The 26,828-nt window shown below is 36.3% G+C and overlaps 1 protein-coding gene across 1 annotated transcript in view; it reads left to right on the forward strand.

Annotated features, from left to right (window-relative positions):
* SLC2A13 (solute carrier family 2 member 13) overlaps window positions 1-26,621 on the forward strand; it is a 303,609-nt gene extending 276,988 nt beyond the window's left edge. Inside the window, exons 8-10 of the mRNA XM_039882307.1 lie at window positions 11,405-11,526; window positions 11,641-11,793; window positions 23,385-26,621. Coding sequence (XP_039738241.1) covers window positions 11,405-11,526; window positions 11,641-11,793; window positions 23,385-23,611 — 502 coding nt within the window. The 3' untranslated portion in view covers window positions 23,612-26,621. The remainder of the gene's footprint in view (window positions 1-11,404; window positions 11,527-11,640; window positions 11,794-23,384) is intronic.
* The last annotated feature ends 207 nt before the right edge of the window (window positions 26,622-26,828 follow it).

Here is a 26,828-nt window from a genome sequence, read left to right on the forward strand (position 1 = left end):
GACTGCAAGCCTCAGGTAGGGTAAATAATTTGCTTAAGGTCATTGGTGACGCTAGTAAGTAGTTGAGCCACCATTCAAACCTAGGTCTGTTTCTGAGCTGATAACCTCTGTTCCAAACTGGCCATTTACCCAAATCCATCTCCATTTCTTCTGTAGCTTTTAACCACATTGGGTTACTCCTGATATATCAATCAGAGGTTTACCTTAACATCTAAGCTGATTAAATCATTCTGCTACATTACAGGGCCACAACTTCAATTTTTTAAAGAAAAAACATTTACAGAAAATTAAGTATGGCTATGACTTGACTCACATAAAAATATTCTGACTATTATAGGCACTATGCCAAGAACAGAGGCAAGCTGGGCCAAAAAAGAGCTCAAAGTAGGCCATTTTCTGAAATCTCAAATTTGATCAGTACTTTCTTCTAGGGAAAATAGTTTTTGTACCTGCTACAGGAGACAGGATTTAGATAAAATACTTAACCCCTTGAGCTATCTCCCACATTCCACGTAGGGTAAAGATAGTACAAAGTATGAGTCATTAACCAAGACTGAGCCCAGAAACTTCTGTCCAAAGTGTCTCCAACTTTTAAAATGCTATGAAACTAATTTCCTCATTTGTGATTAGGACAACCAGACTGATCTAAGCATCCCTGAGGGCATCCCTTGTGTTCTCTCTCTGCCAGGCCTGCTTAGAAGGTGCATTTCAGGTGCTTCAGGACCCCTTACCTTTAAGGGGCGGAATGTTGAGACATGAGCCTCAGATATCCTTCTGAGAAAATTTCTACTCTAAGTAAACACAAGGTTTTCTCAATTGGAGTGTCCCCTTTACTTTTTAATAAAACCATAGCAAATCTCTCAAGTTATAGTATGTGCTTTATTTCTAAGATTTTTCTTTCTCTCTTAAGACCTTTGCTTTATTTCTAGGTGTAGTTCCATAACCATAGTTACCTTAACAACACAGAGTACAAGTTCATCTAGGATCAAAGACAGTGCCCAGACTGAGTAATTCCCAGTCATATGTTCACAAGACACCCATAATCTAAGATTGTCCATTGCTTATTCACTTGCTCAGAATACTCCTCACTGGCAGGCATTGGAGCAGATCTCCTAGACAACTCTACAAATAAGGCATATGTGCTAAATCCCATCGACTTTTGAAGAAAAGTACCATAGATTTCCACTAATCTCTCTTCTGTGCTGTGTGTGTGTGTGTTGGAAAATATAAAAACTCCCATCTCACCTGCCAATTTTTTTGCTGTGTGTCTAACACTTTTAATTGGCACTTAGCTTATAGTAAATGATTATCGAATGATGGAATGTTTATATTCCCCTATTCTAATACTTACTCTTATATGTAGAACACACCAAACATTTGTTGAAATAGTCAAAGGAGTAACTACTTCAAGTTAAAATATATGTAACTTCATTAAATAATTGCTGTAGACCATCAAAATATATAAAAATTCATATGAAAAATAAAGGACACATTACACTTCTAATTCATTCTTTCCTTACCTAAAGTTGCTTTGGGAATAAAATAATTTTAGAATTATGAGGCAATGTTTTGTTACATTGTCAAGTGGTGAAAATGACTTATTCATTTAAAAAATATTTATCGAGACCTAACTGTGTGCCAGCCACTGTGCTGACTTCCAAGGCACAGGGGCAATGGTAGTTAAAATGTTTAATATGTAAAGCTATTACATTTCCACTTTAGCAGTAATTTGAGACAAAATGTGAAACTGCCTTTCCATCTCATTATTTACAAAATTCTATATCAATAACTAATGGCACAATTTTTTTAAGCAATTGCTGAGACATTCCATATGTATTTTCATCCTCTAAGCAGCTTCTAGGGAAACATTTTAAATTCCTTACTGACATGACTGTATCAGTCATGTGGCTCCATATTTTAGAATATGTTGTTTAAATCCTGCTTAACACTGCCATCTTATTGCATTAGAATCACTTCAAATGTGTTAAAAGGAAGACAGTGTGTGTATGTGCTTTTTCTTTGAATGATTATGAAAATTAAATGAGTTAATGAGTTAATGTATAGTAAGGTATTTTGTAGGCAATAACACATTATAGAAATATTGGTTAATTTAACTGAGTAAAGATTTACAGCAACTTGAGGACATTTTTATTGGGAGCACAGATTTCATAAAGAATCCACAGGATTCACTCTTGATGGGAGGCAGCTGTAGAATGGATTGAAAAGCACCCAAGAAACAGATTATACCATTGTTTACATCAAGACAGCCTACAGTGATTAAATGAGCTACCTTCATCCCCATGCACCTGCAAAGAAAAATGAGCGAGGAGGGATACTGTGCAAGTAAGTACTTTTATGATGGAAAGAAAATCAAATCAGAGTACTGGTGTGCCTTGAGATTCTTGAAGCTTGGGATGATACAGATGGATCGTGCAATGCTAATGGTAAGGAAGCATGTCTTTCCTTATTACCACAGGCAATAACTTTTTTAATTAGGTAGAAATAAATTTCTTAGAATTTAAAAAATTTTTGACAAATATGTCATCTCTAATGCTTACAATGTAGTGAAGAAATTGGTGTCAGATGTCCGAAGATCAGCTTAATGAGAAGTGTTAAAAGTATCTGTACTGTTTTATTTAACAAATATTTATTGAGGTTGATTATATGTAAAATGTTGTGCTAAGTACTGGCCTATGAAGCCCAGGGAAGGAAGAAGGCAGACAGGTACTGTATCCTCACTAGAGTAAGGTCCCAAGTAATGCAAGGGAGTTAAAAAAAGGAGGAGAGCAAACCCTTAAGTGTGGAAAAACCTCAGATCTCTGAATTGGAACTTGAGAGGGATGGTATAACTCACTATCATGAGATCCTTGTCACAGCGGTCACATGAGGGCCAATCATAACCTGTTGCAAAGAAATAACTTTGGTACCATTGTAAACTGTATTTAATTTACTTTAGTAGTCTTCTGTTTGAAGCTAGCCATCATACTGGCAAATAGTTTAGATACAGCAGACAGCAATTGATATATAAAAAAAACTTTACTAATTCACTTTTAAAAATGGCTTTTAGCTGCAAATTTCTAATGTTTTTGGAAATTTACCCATGTCTATGATTTCATTATCTCAATAATTCTAAAGGTTTTCTTATCAGAAAATCTATGGGGTTTTTTTTGTTTTTTTTGTTTTTGTTTTTGTTTTTTCCCAACTTGCCTTTTTGTGATAGTCCTCTGTAGGAAAATTGTAAGACCTAAAAGCAGGAGAAAATGTCCAGATAATAGAAGAACATCTAAGGCCAAGATCTGCAACATGGTCTGCACTGCAAGCTAAAGAGCTATACTTTTCTAAAAATTTAACTACAGACATGTTAGAGTTTAAATGCTATGTCACCACCTTTGGCAAAAGTTTATTTGGTGTTATATTATTATATAGGAATTATGCCAGTGAACAGAAATTAACGTGTCTTAGTACTGAGTCAAGTTTATAACAGTAACTTTTCCTGGTTGCTTTGATGGGATGGCCAAAAGTTGAAATATCTCATGGCTTGGACTGCTTGTAAATTTATATCATCCTAGTCCTCTGATTGATTGGCATTGTGTTTCTTTATGTCTTCTCAGAGGAGAATTAAGGTTTCCTTTCCTGGGGAGATACTCTTGTCTTTTTCTAGGTACCTCTCCTCCACCACTCTCAGACCATGTGTAATCAGATCATACATTTCTGTAGATGAACAACTATTAGAGTTAACACTTAGGAGTATCCATTTTTTTTTTGAGGTGACACCTTAATGATCTTGTTCAAAAGCCTGCATCAGAAACTGGAGATGAAATCGTGCGTCACTAACACTTCTCAGTAGTGAACTGGCAAGTAAACTATGTGCAGTGAACCCAATAGAATGGTAGATGTGTCACACAAGCAGTAGTAAATCCCTCCCTTCCCTTCTCCAAAATCCTAGCTCTTTTATAGACTCTTCTGGGAAGGAGACAAAGTTCTATAGGTTTCTCAATGATCAGAACTAGATAAAATTTGAAGTTTTGTGTTAAAAATATGGATTGTAACTTCTCCCATCCCCATATGAACATGAAGCAGTTAAGTTCATCATAAAAGGTTCAATACGAAAAGCATGTGCTGTGCAGGAAATAAGGAATAAATTACTAACGGTTCACTGTCCAGAGCAGACACACCATTTAGTTCTTTTGGTTATTTTAGTTTAAGACACTTTAGACATCTGATGAAGAGGTAACACACACAAAAGAAATGGGCAGAAGTAGCGCTATGTATAAACCGGTTTTGGGGTGGGCGTTGTGTAGGTAAGGGAGAACTGTTCCACTTCCCAGTAGAGCTTTTAATTTCTAGGTGAGTTATTAAAGGAAGCACTGTGGGTTCCATGGCTGGAACATGGAACTGATCCTTTATTTGATCTGCAGTATCAGGTGTTGGGTCGTCATTGTGCTGGTAAAGATTAGTTCTCTCCCTCTGGCAAAATGAGACATCTCTCACCTGCTTGCATACAATTCTGCAACTTGGTGCACTGCAGCACCCTCTGAACAGCTCCCACCATTGTAGTCATTTTCTGTTTTTGCTCCAGGAAGTAGTGAGAAGGTGCCCCATCATAGAGCATGACTTTTTCTAATCCCAACCCACACACTGATGTCAAAGTATTTTTGTTCTTTTTCCAGAGCATTATGTTCTTCCACCAGTAGTCACTAAGCCAGGAAAACATGAGGTGTTTTGCAATAACATTTGGAATATACATTTTCATTTTTTAGTTGGGATTTCTAGCGTTTATATTTTGAAGGTCAGGTATGATGTCACATTCTTAGTCATTAGATGTCTACGTACTGCTAAATGTGTAACTCTCTCAAACCAGTCCCTGCAGTGCTTTTAAAATCAGCACGAAGATGAGAAGTTACTAGGTCTTTTATGCATAAAAATGTTCATATGTGGCCAGATGGTGAAAAGCTGCATCACAGCAAGCGTAGACTCTACCTGAAAATATGCCACTTTCCATTGTTCCAGCCAGAGATCATGCAGGGAACTTTGGTAATAATGAATAAAAATAGTAAATAGAGTTTTTCAGTGAATGTGAGTGATTTGTAAGCATTCTCTTCCCAGAAGCTTACCTGTCTCTTTTGCTTTCCTCCCCTTGCTTTCCCTCTCCCTTCCCCCCTTCCTCTCTTTCCTCTTCTTCACTGTTCTCTCTCCCTCTCTCACCGCCCTTCTTTATTATCTTCTCATTTTAAGATCTTCATAACTCAAAAGACTGTTGGGAAATGAAAGTAAAGGATTATTGATCACGGGATTTCTGATGCTGTTTCTACTCACAGTTAAATACAAGTATAAAAGCTTCATTCTTTCAATGACCATTTATTTCTATAGAGAGTATTATTATGGACTAGAGGTTGAGATTTTTAAAAGAGTGGATACAAAACAATTTTTCTTTTGGCAAATAAATTGCTGTCTTTGTACCGAGCAATTATCACTATATTTAATCTTTGTAACAAGTATATTAAGGACTTATTTTACGGATTAGAAAACCAAGGTACAAAGAGGTAAAGTTACACAGCTGGTAAGTGGCCAAACCAAGATATAAAACCGTGTAGCTTGTCTCTAGACCCTGTGCCCTTGACCCTTGTGCTGTGCTGCCTGGGATGATAGCCCAGTAGAGAGAGAGTATATTCAGATAGGATAATACAGAGCACTATATGACAGTGATATGAGGAAAATGAAGAGACATTGGGAGAGGGAGAGAATATTTCAGACAGGTGAGTGGGTGGCATCAGTACTAGCCTTGAGGGCTGAAGTAGATTTTGAGGGTAGTGATCAGGAGTGAGAGAGGAAATAGCATGAGTAGAAGATGCGGGGTCTGGAAAATAGTTTCAAAAAATAAGTAGTCCAGTTTAGTTGAAGAAAAGGATCTGGACAGGAATATAGGATAAGGTAGGCTGCAGCCAAATTTTACAGGCCCCATCTCATGGGAAGTTGGGATAAGGGGGATGAAGGTTTTTGAGCAGCTAGGTGGCAAGAGCAATCAATGCTCTAGAGAGCTCAACTTGGTGAGGTAGTACTTTAAAGAAGGAATGCTAGAAACAGAAAACATAATTAGGAGACTATTTTTTATTGCAGCATAACAGTATTATATCACAATTTCTGTGGGTCAGGAGACCAGGCATAGCTTAACTAAGTCTTCAGCTTAGAGTCTCACAAGGCTACAATCAAAGTATTGACTAGGGCTGTGATTTCACCTGAGGCTCATGTAGGGAAGGATCAGGTTTTGTTAGCAGAATTCAGTAAGTAACCTTTGTACCCAAGACTTCAGTTCTTGCTGTCTTTCCATCAAAGGCTAGCCTCAGGTCCTAAAGACTTTTCTCAGTTCCTTCCACGAGCATCCCAACCCTGGGACCCCACAACCTGGCAGCTTGCTTTTTCAAAGCTGGCAAGGAAATGAGAGATTTCATCTAAACAGCACTTAATCATATATGTCTTATCATTTTGGCCACATTCTGTTGGTTAGAAGCAAGTCACAGGTCACTCCCACACTCAAGGGAGAGGACTGCACAAGACCATGACCATAAGGAAACACAGATCACAGAGACAGATATAACTGATGACATAAACACTCGAGAGTCTGAATTAGTCTAGTATTAATGCAAATAGGAAGAATAAGACTCAAGAAATTAGGTCTAGGAAATATGATTTCTTGCAAATACTATGTGAAGTTCTTTGCATACATTATCTCATGTAAGCCTCAAAATCTCTCTCTGAGGTAAGTGCAGGGAAAATCCTTATTTCACAGATGAAGACACAGGCATTGAAGAGTTAAGTGCCTAGATCACATACATCCTAGCTTCAAATCTGGGTGTCCCAACCTAGTTTCAAATGTAAGATGTCAGTCCCAGCGCTCACAGTCTTAGCCACTCTTCTTTACTTGGACTCAAAAGTATAGAGTATTTAAAGACAGATGGATAAGAAAATGTTGGAAATAACTCCAAGATTTTAATCCATTTCAACTTGGGGAATGATGATGTTAACTAAAACAGAAATGTCCTAGTGGCACTATTAAAGTAATACTGTGCATACACTACATTCCAAGCAGTGTGCAAAGCACTCAGCATGCATGATCACATTTAATGTTCCCAGTCCTTTCCCCTATTTTATAGATCAGGAAACAGGACCACACCTGTACCCACTAACTAGTTTCCACAAGTGCAAAGAGTAGTTACTTTTTATAGCTATTTTTCTACTGATGCATAAAATAAGTTTTTGAATGAACCATAGCCAATAAATGATAGAGTCATAATCTGAATCTAGAACAGCTATAATCTCTCTGTCTACTAGAGAGGACAATGGATTCCATTGTACCACTGGTATGTCTGACACCATAGCAGGATATCTAGATATGGATGTTCAGCAGATACCTAAATTCCATAATGGAGCTTGAGAAAAAGATCAAGGCTAGAATAACCTATCAGGGAGCATCTATGTGGAGACTAAAAAGCCCTAAAATGGCATGAGATGATTGAGAGAGAAGGTATAAGCCCCAAAACAGAACCTTAGAGAACACCTATATTTAAAGGTTGAGGGGAAGAAGAGGTTTTTAAAAAAGCAGTGAAGACATATATGTCACGGAGATAAGATTGAGATATAGATATAAAAGCAAAGGGGAAAGAGAAGGAAGGGTTGTTAGTAATTTCATCCACCACAGAATAACTCAGAATTAAGGCATAATAAATCAATTTGGAGGTCATATCATTGACTTTTAGATGAGCAGATACAGGAAAACAGCCTGAGTTAAGAGTCAGCTGGCAGCTAGAGGCGGCGGGGAGCTAGGCTGTGAAGTAAAGCATGGGTAGTAAGAATGTAGAGTTCACTAGTGCAAACTTCTCTGTGATTTTGGATGAGCTAGTAATAGTAATATGAGAGAGCTGACTATTTGAACAGGAGCAATTGTGTGTGTGTGTGTTGTAATCAGAAAGGAAGGCTCAAGTGGGAAGAAACTAAAGATGGCAAAAAGAAAATAGACTACTGTTGGCATATGACCCCAGAGGAGACAAAAGGAGACCAAGATGAAGGACCACTAATAGGAAGGGCAGTATTTAGAAAGGGCAAGAGACATGTTACCATTGGAGGTAGGAGGAGAACCTGAAAGAAAATACAGAAAGGTAGAAGTTCAGTAAAAAAAAAATTAGGGCATTCAAATGGAAAGTTCTCAATTTTCTTAAACATGGAGGCAAGTTCTTAGTACCTAAAAAGCAGAGGCAAAGATTTCAGGACTGGAGGATAGTAAAAAATATTTTAATTAATTGAGGCAACAGTTGACCAAAGTTTATTGAATGCCTACTCTGAAGTAATAGAAAATTCAGTAGAGAAGACAACAAAGGATAAAAATAAAAAAGCAACCAGAGGACTATAGACTAGTGGTTACTAGTGGGATGGGGGAAGAGGGGGAAGGTAGATGGGATAAAGGAGGTCAAATATAGGGTTTAGGGGGAGGGTGAAGTGGGTAAAGGGGACCAAATATATGGTAACTGAAGGAAACTGGACTTTGAGTGGTAAACACACGATAGAATATACAGATGTCAAATGATAATGTACACCTGAAAATTATATAATTGCATTAACCAATATCACCCCAATAAACTTAATTAAAAATAAATAAAAATAAATAAGCATAACCAGGGACCCAACTGAGAACATGAACATTTAATAGAACCCAGCAGCATGGTTTCATAATTTTGCCCAACTTCTGAAAAGTGGTTATTGAAGGAAGTTGCTGATGCTGCACAGGGTTGGGAACTGAAGTGGCAAGAATGGCAGACAAGCCTGGAGGAAAGAAAGTTGGATTCCAGAGGCCAGAAAAGACAATATTGGCATGGTCTAAGCTGAGCGATGACATGAATGAACACTGAGTCAGAATCTAAAGATTGTGATTTGGGTGTGGAGCAAGTTATCAGAACTGAAGAAATAAAGTGCTTGCAATCAGAAAAGGAATACTCTAAATTTAAAACCTTTAAGTAAAATAGTTCCAGATCAAGCAAATTATATCAAGTGCCCTCTCTGCCATTTCAGAGGTTAAATAAGGAACTATGAAGCCAAAGTATTAGATGGGCCAGATGTTAAATGAATGAGAGGGGGTGGAAAAGATGACTGACCAGGCACCCAAATCTTCCCAGGACGAGTGGAGTGTTATGAAGGAGGTCGTACAGTAACAAGGATAGGGCTTGGATGTCAAGATTCAAAAATAGAGGTCTAAAAATGACAATAGGGGATAAAAATGTTTTCGAGGCTAACTGGGCCTTCAGATGCAATTCAGATTTCAATTAAGGTCAAGAGTTGAAGTTAAACTTAAGAATCAGTCTAAGACCATAGGAAACTGCTTCACCATGTAACTATGAGGCAAAATCAGTAGGCAGTGACTGACAGAGAAGCAAGCAAGGATGCATAGCAGGAAGGGAAAGGGTCAGTTGGAATCAGATATAAGACTTGTTCCCTCCCCTCATCTATCCTATCACCCCTTTATAGGTGACCCTTCCAATTCTTAAAATTATCTGTAGAGCATTATCCCCATTTTACAAATAAATAAATAAATAAATAAATAAATAAATAAATCAATCAATCAATCAATCAATCAATCAATCTGGTTCTAGGACTTGAACCTTGTCCTGACTGCAAAATCTAAAGTCTACCATAACACAATGACTCTCAGTGGTCTTAAAGCGTTCCTGTAGCTTTCAAGGACAAACTGGAAATCATGTCTGACTTATATGAAATGGGTATGAGAGACAATGTATTTCTTTTTATTTTTTATTGAGTATAATTTATATATAACATTAGTTTCAAGTATACAACAGGATTTGGTATCTGTATATTGCAAAATGATTATTAAGTCTAGTTAGTATCTGTCACCATACTTACTTTTTTTTTTTCTTGTGATGAGAACTTTTATGATCTATTTGCTTATCAACTTTCAAAGATGCAGTATGGTATTTGTTAACAGTAACCTCCATGTTGTATATTACATCTCCATGACATGTCTTTTATAAATGGAAATTTGTACCTTTGACCTAGTTACCCACCTATCATTCTTGGCAACTACCAGTCTGTTCTCTGTATCTATGAGCTCAGTTTTTCTTGTTGGTTGTTTTAAAATTGCACATATAATTAAGATTATAATGGTATTTGTCTTTTTCTGCGGACTTATTCCACTTAGCATAATGCCCTCAAGATCCATCCATGTTATCATAAATGACAAGATTTCCTTTTTATTGCTGGATAATATTCGTGTGTAAGAGAGTGAGTGAGTCACATTTTCTTCATCCATCAATAGACACTTAGGTTGCTTCCACATCTTGGCTATTTTTAATAGTGCTGCAGTGAACATGGGGGTGCAGATATCTTTTTGAGTTAGTGTTTTCTTTAGATAAATAGTCGGCAGTAGAATTGCTGAATCATACGGCAATTCTGTTTTCCATAGTAGCTAAACCAATTTACATTCCCATCAACAGTTCACAGGGGCTCCCTTTTCTCCACATCCTCACCAACACTTGATCTTTTCTATTGTTTCATGAAAAGGCCCTGTATGCAAAGCAAGCCCCCTAAAGCCAAAGGAGCCTAGTGGCCACAAAAAAAAAAAAAGAGACAATTCCTAGCTTTAGTTTGGTTTAGAGTTTTTAATTAGGGAATTTCACTTGGAAACAGTCTTAGGGTGGTGGTGTGCAAGCAAGACAGGAAAATGCAGTCCTCACTGTACACCATTCACCCCATGCCTCCCAACCAAGATTTTCGGTTTATGCCCCTCTTAAGAATGGACCACGATTCCAAAAGGAATATGGTGGGAGGAGGGAGGGGGAACTATGGTCTGAGATACCCAGGGTCTCTGGGGAATGAGCAAAGTTAAACATTTTGAGTGCCTGCCAGTTCCAGAGGAGTGGGGTTACATAAACAGTGGATAGGAAGGAGTCACTACTTCACTGGCTTCCTAAAGATTCCTGAACTCATGTAGGTGGGGGGGTGGGGGGGGATGTAGGCAGATTAGTTTTAAAATGGTTTTGATTTGCATTTCTCTAATGATTAGTGATTTTGATCACCTTTCCTGTACCTGTTGGCCATCTATATGTCTTTTGAAAAATGCCTATTCAGATCCTCTGCCCATTTTTTAATCAGATTTGGGGTTTTTTTGCAATTGAATTGTATGCACAATGTATTTCTTTGTGTTGCTCATGAATTATATTCAGCTCTTAAAAGTTCTATGAGTTTTATCTAATACTGTATATTAAAATCTTAATTTTTTTTCAAGAAAAACATTTTGGACCCTTTTAATGATGTTAAGAAATTTCCAAATATATCCTAGATGATTTCATTGAATTTCTGCAACTATATCCTAAAACACTGTTTATATTGCATTATTTTTCAGGTGTGAAAATGAAACCAAATTTAAAACAGAAGAAGTATTTTGGGCTTACAATTTCTGCCCTACACCATACTCCTGGACTGCACTTCTGGGCCTTATTTTATATCTTGTTTTCTTCGCACCTGGTAAACAAGGCTTTGTTGTTATTGTTATGTTGTCTCTTTTTAAAGGAGACAAGCCGTTGTTTTTAAAGTTCCTTACATACTGCTTTGTCAAAATTTTTAATTTGTATTTCTCAGGAATGGGACCAATGCCTTGGACTGTGAATTCTGAAATATATCCCCTTTGGGCAAGAAGTACAGGAAATGCATGTTCATCTGGAATAAACTGGATTTTCAATGTTCTGGTTTCACTGACATTTTTACACACAGCAGAGTATCTTACATACTACGGTAAGAGAATATTTTTTTCCAACTATATTTTTATTTTTCCTACTATGTTTTTAGATATGCTATCATTAGTGATGGAAAGGCTAGGTCGTTGTATTTTTGCTGTTATATTTCTCTGTGTGGCTTCCTTGTCCCGAGTCCTTGGAGATGCAGATGGGAAAAGGTAAAAGGAATTCTCCTTCCTAAGCAGCATTATTTTATGTCCCTCGGTGCTATCACCCACCAACCCTCCCAACCCAAACATCTCCCCAGATGGAAATCTTCACAGCATGGCTTTTAGCTTAATGAAGGATTATAACAGAATGGTAGAAAGATGTAGGCAGGGAGTCTAGGGCTAATGTTTGAACATGTCCCATGACAGAGATGGAGTCATATCCAAGAGGAATCAGAGTAGACTGAAAGTGGGTCCCCCAAATGTCATACTGTGAGTTATACCTTCCACAGTTTCATCTATGCTGTTCAAGCCAAGGCATGTGCATTTAAGTGTCTGCTGAGACCAGCACTTACCACTGCCAGAACTGTAAACATGACAGTAGTGTTCAAGTGAAAAATATGTGGGAACTATACCTCAAAGAAAACAATATTGAGAAGTGGCCAAGTTAGGAAAAAGCTGGGAAGCAACTCCAAGTCCATTTTTACTGAAACGAAGAGTTTGTCTTTTTAGAATGAGGATTTCTTATGAGTTGTGATTGGATTCTAAATGATGAAATATGAGGTTTTCATTCTAATTTACTCATAAGCCTTTGTAGTTTATATGGAATATCTACTGCTTAGACTATTCTCTGATCCTCTTCCCCCATCACTCACCTCATTTCATCCCATGCTCTGGCTATTTATAATTTCTTTTTGCAAGAGCAGGTTTATTTGTCAGCCCCCTCTCCCACTTCCACCCCTCTCTGCTCCCTTTGGCTCAGGCCAAGACTAGGCCTTGTTTACAGTGCCTTCCAGAGCATCCTATTCACTTGATAAACATTCAAAAATGTCTGTCAAAGGAATAAATATATAGATGAATTTTGTAGATGAATGATTAATATGAGGAAACATTATAAAAATTGATTCCTCCTCTCTTCTGAACATGCTGAATTGGCATTTACTTTTATCTTTATAAAACTCTTCTCCCACTCAATCACCAGTTAGAACATTTAGAAATATTTATTTTCTTGGAAAGTAAATGCACTGGCACTTTAAACTGGATATATATTTAGCTTTATCCCATTTGGCAATTAAAAATTTTTACCTAAGTAAAACTTACCATCCTGATACCATAAATATGAACACAATAAATATTTACCCATATATGCTGATTCCTGAGAATGCTTAAATATTTTAAGACCTAAGTATAGAGTAACATCCTGAGAAAGCATTTTTTATATAAAGTCATAGACCAAATAATAAAAATCTACATGGTAAGAATTTTGACAGCAAAGCTCCTCTTTCTTGAATTTATGCTTCCAGAAAAACATGAGGCAACAGATGTAAATTTTAAAAAGAGCACAGCCAGGCTTCTTTCAAAAATATCCAGTTAGGAGAAGATTTTGCTTTGCATTAAGGCAAGCCTCGATCAGGTCAATGCACTGGTCCATGAGGTCTACTGCTGGCTAGTAGTGGGACAATATTTCAGTTTAGGTTAGTTTTTCCATCTTTGATCTACATTTTGATCTACATGTTACCGATTTATGTAAAATGTGTTTATAGTCCTGATTTAATGAATATACACAAAAATGATGTATTTCTCTGGAAATATCCATATCTATTTCGTTTCATAAAACCTCAATTTTGATTCTTTCCTAAACTATACTGCTTAAGATAGGTCTGCTTTGGACCCCATTCAGTAATGTTTATTACTAAAAATTATCATTAAAATGTATACTATATTTTATGTATAGCACATGTGACTAAATAGGTCCCTTGGAGAGCATTATATCAAAGTTCCTGTGTTGAGGAATTGAAATTCAACCTAACACAGTCTTTGAATCCTCATTTTGTATGATTCAATTAAATATTTGTTTTAATCCAAAATTTAATATAGGACTCCATATTTAGTCATTTAAACTAAAGCTGATGAATATCTATAGACTTGGTACAGACATTTTTTTCATTTTCATTCCAAGAGGGAATAATAGTTACATAATTGACTTGCCCATTACATGGAGCCGATCACAACCCTTCCAGCTTTCCTACACCTTTGCTGACCACAGGTCTCACCAGTGAAGACCACGTGGGTAGTTTTAATATTTGCCTGTTTAGATTCCTCAGATTTTGTTAAAGGATCCTGTATTTTAATAGAACTTCCTTGATATTATTTGACTTTGGGAATCTGGGTCACAAGCAAGAAGCTATATGGCCTTTAAGAATCTTCCTAATCCATCTAATTAACGCTAGGCATTTATACCAACATTTTGGATTAGTTATTTCTAATCATGACACTCTTCTTAAATTGTGAAAGATGTTTCTCCTTAATATTTCATTTTATAAAGCCTGTCTACTTTGTTATAGAGTTTAGCAGCCTGGTTTAGTCTAAAATATTTTATCATATATACTTATATATTCTTTTATCATCATCCTTTGTCCCTCCCACTGAACATTCCATTTGTTCTTAACTCCACAACTCTGATTATCAACTTTTCCTCAAAATTTCCACATCTTCCCAGAGCTAGCTTGTCAGTATCACCCTTTTGATGAAAACATTCCCAATTTATTAGTATACTAATCTTGTTCTGTTCTGCTTGATGAGTTTTGTTAGAGGCTTATCAATTTTATTTATCCTTTCAAAGAACCAGCTCTTAGTTTCATTAATCATTTCTATTGTTTTCCTATTTTGTTTATTTCAGTTCAGATCTTTATCGTTTACTTCTACTTCAGGTTTTGTTTGTTCCTTTTTATAGTTTAGCTGTAAATTTAGATTGTTTACTTGGGATTTTTCCCTGGTTCTTGAGGTAGGCCTTTATAGTTATTAATTTAACTCTTAACTGCTTTTGCTGCATCACATAAATTGTTTTTATTTTGTCAAGATAGCTTTTGATTTCCTCTTTGATCCACTGATTGTTTAGATGGATTTTTTTATTCTCCACATATTTTCCAGTTTTCTTATAATTGATTTCTAGTTTTGTGCCATTGTGGTTGGAAAATATGCTTAATTTCAATTTTCTTGAGGCTTGTTTTGTGGCCTAACACGAAGTCTATCTTGTAAAATGTTACTTGTACACTTGAGGAAAACGTGTAACCTATAGTTCTTGGATGAAATGCTCTATAAATGTCTATTAAGTCAAACTAGTCTAATGTGGCATTTAAGGCCATTATTTCCTTACTAATTTTCTGTCTGGATGATCTATTAAGCTAAGTATTAACTATTACTGTTAATTTCTGCCTTTATGTCCATTAATATTTGCTTTATATACGTGGGTGCTCCTTTGTTGGGTACATATTTATAATTGTTATATCCTCTTCTTGGATTATGTAATATTCATGACTCTTTTTACATTCTTTGTTTTGAAGTCTATTTTGTCTGATGTGCATATTGCCACCGCTTTCTATCTGCATGGAATCTTTTTCCATCCCTTCACTTTCAGTCCATGTGTCTTTCAATCTAAAGTCTCTTGTAAGCAGCATATAGATGGGTCATGGTTGTTTCTTTTTTTAATCCATTCTGCCACCCTGTCTTGATCAGAGCAATTTAGTCCACTGACATTTAGAGTTAATTATTGATAGGTATGCGCTTATTGCCATGTTCACTGTTTTTGGTTTTTGTTCTTTGCTGTTCCTTCTTGATCTTTGATTTGCTGGTCTTTAGAGTTTTGATTGGATTCCTTTCTCATTTTTTTATTTTTTGGTTTGTGGTTACCATTCATGCTTATCCATCTTTAATAGTCTATTTTGCACAGGGCTGGAAATGTTGCCCATTCTCACCCAGTCAGCCAAAAACCTTCATAATTTATAGGACATTTGACAGATTACTCAGAAAGATCATGCCTTGGTAATAGGGGAAAATTAGCCCTAAGTCAGTGCTGCTCGGGTCCTGCCTAATAAACATGGAAAAACTATCTCCAAGTAACATAAGCACATGTCAGAAATAAGCTCAAGAATATTTTATGGATATAAAAAAATTCAACACTCCACCAAAAAAAACAAAAAGTTTAATCACATTCTAAAAGTACATTTTACTCCCCCCTTTGTTTTTAACATCAGGTTTTATATGTTTTGTGTATACCCTGATTATTTCTTTAAGTTAGTTTTACTACTATTGTCTTTTAACTTTCATATTAGCTTTTTAAGTGAATGATTCACTGTAATTATTGTGTATTTGCCTTTAAAAGTGAGGTTTTTTTTTTCCCATATTATTTCTAGTTATGGCCTTTAACATTTCTCGTAAGGCCAGTTTAGTGGTTGTGAACTCCTTTAGTTTTTGCTTGTGTGGGACTCTACCTCTCTCCAATGTTAAATGATAATCTTGCTGGATGAAGTATTCTAAGTTGCAGATTGCTTTAATCCATTTTCTGTTTAGAAAAAAAAAGTGCAGCTTGCTGCCAGGGTTAATTTTACATAAACACATTCTTTGAGGCTGAAGCAAATCTGACTGGTTTTCAATTTGAAAATAAATACAAAACTGTCTTTGGAATTATTTCTAAACAGAACTTGTCTCTAATCCTAATGTAACAGAAATGTATACATAAATTAGATTCATCAAATAAATCTTCGGCTAATAACTGTTGGATAACGATGTTAACATCACATGTAAGAACACTACATTTTCTAGGATCCAGCACTTTGAGCAATCAAGAATTACACTTTGTAAATGGAAATACCAGTACTAAAAACAAAATGCTATAAATTGAATGTCATTTGTTCCCAAAGACTATTGCTATACTAGAGCGATGCCAAAATAATAATAAAAGCGAGATATTTTGTGGCAAACTTTAGGAGTAAGGTTAGGACTGTAATTTGCGAGTTATATCAGGGTAAATACTGCAGCCCCTGGCAGCGAGTATTCTCGGGGCAAACGGGAAATGGGTTAAATCTCTCCCTTCTGGCCTATAAAGTTGCTTCTAAGAAATCAGCTGATAACCTAATGCAGTTTCCTCATATGTGAATTGTTTTATAATTCTTGATGCCTTTAAGATTGTCTCTTTAACCTTAACTTTTGCCATTTTAATTACAGTATGTCTTTGTGCAGGTCTCTTAGGGTTCATCTTGTTTGGAACTGTCTGTGCTTCCTGCACCTGGAAGGTTTTCAGAGATAATTTCTTCAAATACGCGCTCTGCCCCTTTCCGCTTCTCCTTCTGCAATTACTGTAATGTCAATCTTAGGGCATTTGATGTTATCCCAGAGATTTCTTATACTATCATTTTTTTAATTTTTTTTCATTTCTTCCAGGTTGCTAATCTATTCTGTATTAACTAATCTGCAGTCAGTTCCTTCCAATGTATTCTTCATTTCAGCTATTCTCAAATCTGTTGAGCATCCTTATGACTATTTCTTTGAATTTTTTATCAGGCAAATTATCTCCATTTCATTAGGGTTTGTCTCTGGACATTTTTCTTGTTTCTTCATTTGGGGCACATTCTTTTGTCTCCCCGTTTGTTCCTAGCAGTTAGAACAGTTCTCTCTCCTAGTCTTGAAAGATGTCTGAGTAGACTGTGTTGAATAGTTTTAGCAGGTTGACTATAGTTGGGGCAGGTGTATACGGTGCTGGTCTCAAGAAGTGGGTTCACCTGATGTAGACAGGGCTGCTTGGTATCTTTTTGCTTTAAGTGTCCTTGTGATCAGAGGGAGGGTCAGAGCAAGACTGCTTTAGATGTTTGTGTCTCACCTGCTCAGGCCCTTCTCTGTCTGGGACAGGCCTGCATGCACAGCTGTACTTTACTAGTTCTGCTTCCTCTCCAAGCAGTGCAGCTCCTTGTACACTCAGCCACACCCCTCACTCTACCTGGGCAGCCCTGCCTGTGTGCCCTGTTGCTTCAGTTGTCTGCAGGAAGAGTGGCCCAAACCCTACTCTATCTCCACACTCTCTCCAGGAGGGGGAGTCCCACATGCGCACACAGTAGCAGCACACTTTCTCTGGACAAGGTGGCCCTACAGGCAAGTACCACGGTGTTTTGCTAGCTTCGTATTCTCTCCAGGCAGGGGAATCCTGCTTGCTTGCAGCCCAGTGGGTGTGCAAACCAGCACCCTGTTGGACTGATCGCTGGGAAGAAGGGCCCCTTGTATGCACCCTCTGGCACCCTCCTGTTTCTGCTGGTCTTCTAGGAGAGGTGGCTGGAAATAGGCTAAAGCACCCGGCAAGGTCAGCCAGACAACCTAGATGGAGCTCCCACCCACTATATTCAGGGAAATAGATTCTCACCATTCCTCCTGTCTGGGTTGTTCCCTTAGCTCCAGGAGAGCTCTTGGAGTTCTCCAACCTTCTCTGTGCAGCTCCTCTCTCCTGTGTAGTAGCTGTTTAATGGGCTTACAGTCGTTTCTCAGGGGGATTTACTCTAATTATAGATATATGTTCAATGTATTCTTGTGAGCAGTTGAACTCAGAGTCCACCTATACTGCCATCTTGGACCTGCCTCATTATTTCTGTTCTTTGCAGTTTGGCAAGGCAGGAATTATTTTTCCTATTAGGCAGATTAGGAAACTAAGGTCAAGAGAATTTAAGAAACTGCCCACAAATTTAGCCTGGGTTGCTTTGTGACTTTCAGACCCACACTCTCTACAGGGCCATGGTGCCTTCCTCTCACTAATACTCATGCGTTCCAGATGACCTAGTATTATTTTTTGGTTATTTACCAAGTATCAGACATAAAAATATATAAGCTTGTAGTATATAATGTGAACCAAACTAAAACTTAAAAAAGGAGCCCTATATTTGTAAATATATAATAAGTCCAGCCCCTTAAGAGTTATAGGGCATATGATAACTGACTCTAACTTAGTCACAGCCCTTTCAGATTTTTTCTATTAAATAATTTATCTGTTTTCCTCCTGTGATTTCTCAGCACCTTAATCCACAGAGCAGATTCTTTTGGGTGGCCAATCCAGCAGCATTTTTTCTCTGCAGTTTTCCTTGAGCCTTCCCAAGAAATGTGTCTTATATATTCCTGAAATGGTTACTTATAGGCATGTCTTTAATAATGTCTTTCCCATTCTGTAATAATTCAATAAAACTGAGAAATATTATTCATTGCTTTAACTGCTGTGCTATTCAGCTTAAAGTCTGACTTTCAAATATGCCTTTAGGTTATCTAGTATAGCCCTTTATTTCAGATCTGCTACTGATGTATTCTATTACTAAACAAGAGACCATTCATTCTATAGACCCCCTAATGTGTCAGGCACTGTATTCTAGGGAACCCAAAGACAAGCCATAGACCCTACCCTTGAAGAAACCATTTGCTACTGCAACAGAGATCGGGTCTCCCTCTCAAGCATCTCATAATCATCTCCCCAAATCTCTTCTTGATTTGGGCTGTAAAATTTATAGAATTATAAACCTAAAATCCTAAACCTACTTTGGAGCTGAGAAGCAATTTCATTTTACTTAAATGATTATCCAGAAGTCACATAGCAAGACTTGAATCCAAAACTTCCAACTCCCAATCTGATATCGTTTCTCCAGCCATTTATCCCATTAGTTTTTCACTGTCGTCTTCCTTCCCCCATCTCATATACAGGATGGTCTAAAGGCCTAAAAATGGGTCAAAGACTCCATTATAGTTGTTCACCATCAAAAGTGAAAGCATAGGTTCTTATTTTTAAACTGGGAATTAGATTATAAAGGAAAAGTGATCTCATAACTATGTAGAGTACAAACAAGTTACATAACTCTATCTCATCCATCTAGGCTCGCTGTATTGACACTTAGAAAACACGACCAGGGAGTATTTTTGTCTTTGTGGTTTTCCTGCAATGACATGCATAGTCTTATAGTAAAACAAAATTCTCTAACCTCATAGACTTTACATTCTAGTAGAGAGAAATAAAATAAGCTTTATTTTGGACTTCTGGTCAAGATGGCGGAGTATGTAAACGTGATACTCACATTCTTCCATGACCGCATCAAAACTGAATTACAGAAAAACCATCATGGAGAACCACCTGAAGACTAGCTGCACAGAGTCCTATAACTAAAGATATAAAGAAAAGCCACGCCACGACTAGGAGGAGGGGTAGAAAAGCGAAATGGGCAGGTCCCACACCCACTGTGTGGTGATTCATAATCAGGAGGAATATCTCAGCTGCAGAGGACACCCCCTGGCTCCCCAGCCCCATGCTCCAGTGTGAAAAAGAGGAGTTGCCATAACATCTGGCTGTGATAACCAGTGGGAGTTGTGTCCGAGAGGGAAAGCTACTGTAGATCCAGGCATTCCTCTTTATAGGCCTGTACAAAGACTCACTCAGGGCATATGCAGCAGCTCGAAAAGCTCCAGGGGCACAGAGTGAGGAATTAAATTTACTAGCTTTAGGGCAGGGGTCATGACAGCTCACGCCAGAGAAACGTGACACTGTTCCTTTGCTGCGCACTCCCTCTACTCAGCTGATAGGTGCATGTGATCCCCAAATCTGAGCTCTCCATTAACCTGGCTAACACTTTCCTCCCCACCCTGGTGATTCCAAGACACCACCCAATGCCTGTACCTCTTTTATGGATTTTCCACAAAAGTGGCCTGCCTCAGCTCATGCTACAGACTTTCCTAAAATGTCTTAAAGATCCACAAATCCAAAGCAAGTAGCAGCAGCCTCAGTGTGCCCTGTATCTCTTGCTAAATGGTCTCAAGCCCAGCAGGAGTGGAAACCAGTCTCAGCTTGCACTGTAACTCCGACCTGGTGACCCCAAGCCTGGTGTAGTGGTGGCCAGTCTTAGCTTGAAATACAGCTTCAATTAAGCAGCCAAAAGTCCATTACAAGTGCCAGCTGGCTTCAGCTCACATTGTGGTGTGCCCATCAAAGTGCTCCAAACCTAGAACTAGTGGCAGCCAGCCTCAATGCTCAGCATAGCCTCTCCCAAACTCCTTCAAGCTCAGCACAAGCGACAGCAAATGGCAAAATACAACCTACCAAATGGGAGAAGATACATCCAATAAGGGATTAACATCCAAAATATATAAGGACTTCATACACCTTAACACCAAAAAAAAACAAATGATCCCATTAAAAATGGCCATAGGATCTGAACAGACATTTCTCCAAAGAGGATATACAGATGGCCAATAGACATGAGAAAATGCTCATCATTACTTATCAGGAAAATGCAAATTAAAACCACAAAGAAATATCACCTCACACCTGTCAGAATGGCTATCATCAATCCACAAACAACAAAAAAAAGGGAACCCTGTGTACTGTTGATGAGAATGTAAACTGGTATAGCCACTGTGGAAAACAGTATGGGAGTTCCACATAAAATTTAAAATAGAACTACAATATGACCCAGCAATTCCACTTCTATTTATCCAAAGAAATCCAAAAACACTTAATTCGAAAAGATACATGCACCCCTATGTTCACTGCAGCATTATTTACAACAGTCAAGATATGGAAGCTACCTAAATATACACTGACAAATGAATGGATAAAGAAGATGTGATACATATATACAATATATGTATATTACTTGGCCGTGAATAAGAATGTAATCTTACCACTTGTGATAACTTGGATAGTCAGAGAAAGACACGCACACTTATATGTGCAATCTAAAAGACGAACAAAACAAACTCACAGATACAAAGAACAAATTGATGCTTGCCAGATGGGAAGGGGTTTGCAAGGATGGCTGAACAAGATGAAAGGTATTAAGAAGTATAAATTGCCAGTTATAAAAATAGTCACAGAGATGTAAAGTGTGGCATAGGGAATATGGTCAATACTACTGTAATAACTATGTATTATTCATGGTGAATACCAATTTATCAAAGAGATCACTTTGTAAATTATATAAATTTCTAACCATCATGCTGTATACCTGAAACTAACGAAATATTGACTATCAACTGTAATTGAAAAATAAAAATTAAATTTTCTTTAAAAAGTATAGATTTCCAATTATAAAAATAGTCATGGTGATGTAAAGTACAGCATAGGGAATACAGTCAATAATATTGTAATAACTGTATGGTATCAGATGCCACTAGACTTATCAGAGTGATCACTTTGTAAGTTATATAATGTCTAATCACTGCATTGCACACCTGAAACCTATATAATTGTTTTTTTATTGTGTATTATATATTTGTATATAGTATTATATATTAACTGTAAGTGAAATATTTTTAAAAGTTTCAGTTACACCAGAAACAAAAATTTTTAATAAAAAAAAATAAGCTTTATAGTATGTCAGATGGTGACAAGTACTATGGACCCACAAAATGGACTAACTGCAGGGGTCTAAGAGAAGGAAAAAGGAGATTAAGTAGGAGACTCTTGCAATAGTGCAGATGAGGCAGGATGGCTTTTAAACCAGAGATATCAGTGGAATGATAAGAAGTGTCATCTTTGGATTAAGTGTGAAAGCAGACTGAACAGGATTTCCCACCAGCTTGGATATTGGATATTGGATAGAAGTATAAGAGAAAAGTAACAGCCAACTCCCAGACTTTGGGCATGAGAGACTGGAAGGACAGAGTTGCCATGTGCTCCAATAAGTCATGGAATCAACAATGTCATCATTTTATGTGGTTGGGGAAATACAAGATAAATGAGAAAGAAGTATCTCCCTCAAAGTGCCACCGGTCTAGCAGACAAGAAAGACAAATACATACACATAATCATAATACTTATTGGTTATTATTATAGAGGGTCTCAACAAAGTGCTGTGAAAGCACATAAGAGATAACAATTATTTCTAGCCAGGGAAATGAGGCAAGACTTAAAAGCAGAAGTTGTATATGAGCCTGTTCTGTCATTCTTGAGTTTGGCATTATATGATTTGAGTTTAGAAAGATATATATTCTCACAGGGTTAGAACAATCAGAGTAAACCAGACTGGCAGTAATTTTTGTTTCCATCTCAGACCATAGTTATGCATGACTAGCCAGAAAGAATAATCAAAATCAAGTATTCTTTCCAACCTGACCTATACATATATATGTATATATTTATACATATATAGCAGGTCCTCAAATAATATAACTTCATTCAACATTGCTTTATTATAATATTGATGAGATGCCATGGTAACTTCACTCTTATTTATATCAGCTTATGGTAAAATTGGTTTCATTATATAGTTAACCCTTGAACACAATTTGGACTGTGTACTTCTATTTATACGTGGATATTTTTCAATAAATATGTACAATACTGTAAATGTATTCTCTTATAAATTTCTTAGTTTTTTTCTCTAGCTTATTGTAATACTACAGTATATAATACATATAACATGCAAAATATATGTTAATCAAATGTATATGTGTAAACAGTAAAGCTTCCCGTCAATACTAGGCCATTAGTAATTTTGGGAGGATCAAAGTTGTATGTGGATTTTCAACTGCACAGGGAGTCAGAGCCCTAACCTCCGCATTGTTCAAGGGTCAACTGTCGTTTTGCCACAGTTCCAAGAACCTATTGATGACACTGTGAAGACTTACTATATATTATTTTCCATTGCAGGAGCTTTCTTCCTCTATGCTGGATTTGCTGCTGTGGGACTCCTTTTCGTCTATGGCTGCCTTCCTGAGACCAAAGGGAAAAAATTAGAAGAAATTGAATCACTCTTTGACAACAGGCTATGTACATGTGGGGCTTCAGATTCTGATGAAGGAAGATATATTGAATATATTCGGGTGAAGGGAAGTAACTATCATCTTTCTGACAACGATGCTTCTGATGTGGAATAATTTTCAACTGCTGATATATCTGGTTATTTAAACAAACTTGTGGGGAAAGAGCAGCAATTGGTGACCTCACTGCCCTGCTTCTAATCTGATTTTTTCCACAGTCTAGTTTTGAATAGCTTCATATTCTAGAATATTTGATTAGGAGGAAGATACAACCAAGATGACTTTTTGTTTTGTATAAGCAGAAATGTACAAAAAATATTTACAGAGATTTTAAACTAATAATTATTGAACAAATGTAATTCCTTCCTGAAATAATCTAAAATGAATATTGTATCCAGTGACTTCAGTGCTATCCTTTTTTCTGAAAACCATATGTAATTATTAGTGGCAACTGAGTCAGTGCTAATCTAGCTGAATCATATATGTATGATATACTTATAATGCAGGATTCTGGAACATGTTCCAAAGGTGTTTTCTGTCAAACATGGTCTATTGGCACTAAATTTTTCTAAGCAGAAGTATCTTATCTGTGATCAGCTATTAGAAAGTAAATTCCATTAAGCTTTCACCAACAAATTCAAAAGTGCCTCCTACAAGGGCACAGCTGTCCTTATCTCCTTTGGATTCCACATTTTGGTTTCTCTCTCCAATTCAGATCTTGAGAGCTCTTCAGAAACTGACTACACAGGATCTTTTGAATATTATGAAAAGCAGGTCTTTTAAGGTATATTTTCATACATATTTTTTTGGATCAGTGATAAGTGTACATTTGCACAGATAAGCTAGCAAGTTTTGATAAGTATATTTTATTGCTAGAAAGTCAGAAAGAAAAAAGATTTTTATGGATCTCTAATTAAGTTAGTCACTTAGGTATTCAACTGTGAATACAAATAGTACTAGATCTTCAACTGCATTTCAGGGTCAGTCTTTGTTCTTACTCAAATCATCTGATATTCACCATGCCTTCGCTCATCAACTCTGGAGTCCTACTATTTGTGCCTTCATTTGTGTTATATAAATAGCTGCTAGCAGACTATTTTCCCCTTCTTTTATTCAAATAATTTCTGAAACGAAGAAGAAAATCAGTGACAAATAATCCTATTATTGATATTTGTTAAATAGTGGGACTTATTTTTAATTTATTTTAACTTTTTATTAACTCTTCCTATGGGAATTGATATATTTTTTTTTAACTTAATAGTACTTGTCCTTTTTTACTGTAAGGGCATAAACTAGTTTTTATTTTGCATACCTCTTCTCATTTTCCCTGATAATTTACCCTCCTCCACCCTAAACCCCCCAGAAATACACAAATTTGTCTATAGGTGTTTTTCTCATGCTTGGTTTGGATTTTTCTTCTTATCTAAAAATTGGAATTTTTCTATTGGAACAAATTAATGATTCTCATATAGCACATATCTTTAAGAAATGTTGACTTACTACATTTCTACAATGTCTTTTCAAAGTGTTCATTGGTTTTTATGTTTACTCATCAATGAACTCTAATTTTTGCTCTTATATTAAGAACTATATAGTATGTACAAATTTACTTACAAAATTGCTTGCTAGTTCCAGTGAAAATATTAATGACTCTTCTGTGGCCAGTTAGAAATGCATAAGTTTGATGCATTTTAACATGGCTCTAAACATCTAGTATGGTACTCTTTGAAGTGAAAAGGTGGCTATCTCTAAATTCGATATGTTTCTGCCAATCTCCAAGATGTTTTTTTTTCCCCTCTAAGTCTAGTTTGTTCATATCTACTGTCAAAGCTGAAAATGTAGCCAAGAGGTTCATTCTCTAAGCCACCAGGGATAAAAGTGTTTCAACAGTCACTTTACTGGCCTAAAAAATTTTCTGCCTTTGATCATTACATATAATAAAATAAAATTATTTTAAAGAGTTTTTTTCCTTGAATTAGGTGCTTTGGCAATTGATTTCTAAGGAGATATTAATATTGTCTCATAAAAGCAGATATAATTTCATAGAGAAAATTATTCTATGGCTATTTCTCATCCCATAAGAAATTTCTTATCTGTGTAATATTTCACACATATAAAGTGGAAAATGAGCTATTATGTATTAAAATAAGATTATGATGGGGAGAAAAATTATTTAGACCAATAAAGTACTATCTTTCAAAATATTTCTGATTTATCCAAATAATTGCCTCAACCCTTGTCTTTATCATATACATAGCCTTAACTCAGCTGGGCTGAATGCACAGTAACTTTATTAAAGGAGCAACTTGACTTTGTAAAGCAGAACAAGGCCTGTTCTCCCTGACATAAGCAAAGAGTGTTTTAAATTTTATATCCATAAATGCACATAACAGGGAAAATTACCCACAGTTCACCTCCTCTATTCTCCACAACCCCTTCTTTAAAGGACTATTTGTTATTTATATGGTGATACATATAATATTGCATATCTTTGAAGTACAGAACAGAGGCACAGTGTAAGAATTATTTATAATTTTAAAAAAATAAGTACTTGAAAAGGAACCTTATACAGTTAGGGTATTATTTTTAGATTCGGTGAACATTTATAGTATATAAAAAATTTAATGTTTGAATTTTGCAGGTATTTTATATTATGCGCCTTTTAAGTTCTCAACGTCTTTGACTACCACTATGAACTTGAAAACATTCCATTTGAAATATCATCAAATATATATATATATATGGGGTATGGTTTGACCTACCATATTAAAATGCATTAAGCATCATGTTTTAAATTGACATTATAGGTTTGCTTCTAAACATACTGTAAATCAATGGAGGTATACTATGTTTTAGGAAAATATAGTGAAGAAAGTTGTAACCTCTATTGAGGCTTAGCTGGATAGCTGATGAGATCTGTACTGGACTTAAGAGAATATAACACTGCATCTGAACATTAGATCTGAATGTGATGTCAGACAAGTTTTAAAGATTTGGAACTAACAGTTTTCTTCAACATAAACATTCTTAATAATTTTGATTGTTGCGCCTCAGTCAATAATTACCCAACACATGATTTTTAATGTAAATGTAAAAGATCCAAATTAAAACTAGATTTAAAAGGTAATATTCTGATTGAAATTTTGTTCCAATCATATGCTATGTGCTTTTTAATTATTTTACCACTGAACCAGATTTTAGTATATTAATCTAAATATTATTTTTTAATTTATTCACTTTAAAATCAGAAATCCATTAGAGCAAAGAATTTAGAAATTGTTTATTGTAATTTCAAAATCAGTTATCCAGAGGAAGAATGAACAGGAAATATGTA

Source organism: Pteropus medius, unplaced genomic scaffold (genome assembly GCF_902729225.1).
Source record: "Pteropus medius unplaced genomic scaffold, Ma_sr-lr_union100, whole genome shotgun sequence".
Taxonomy (NCBI): domain Eukaryota; kingdom Metazoa; phylum Chordata; class Mammalia; order Chiroptera; family Pteropodidae; genus Pteropus; species Pteropus medius.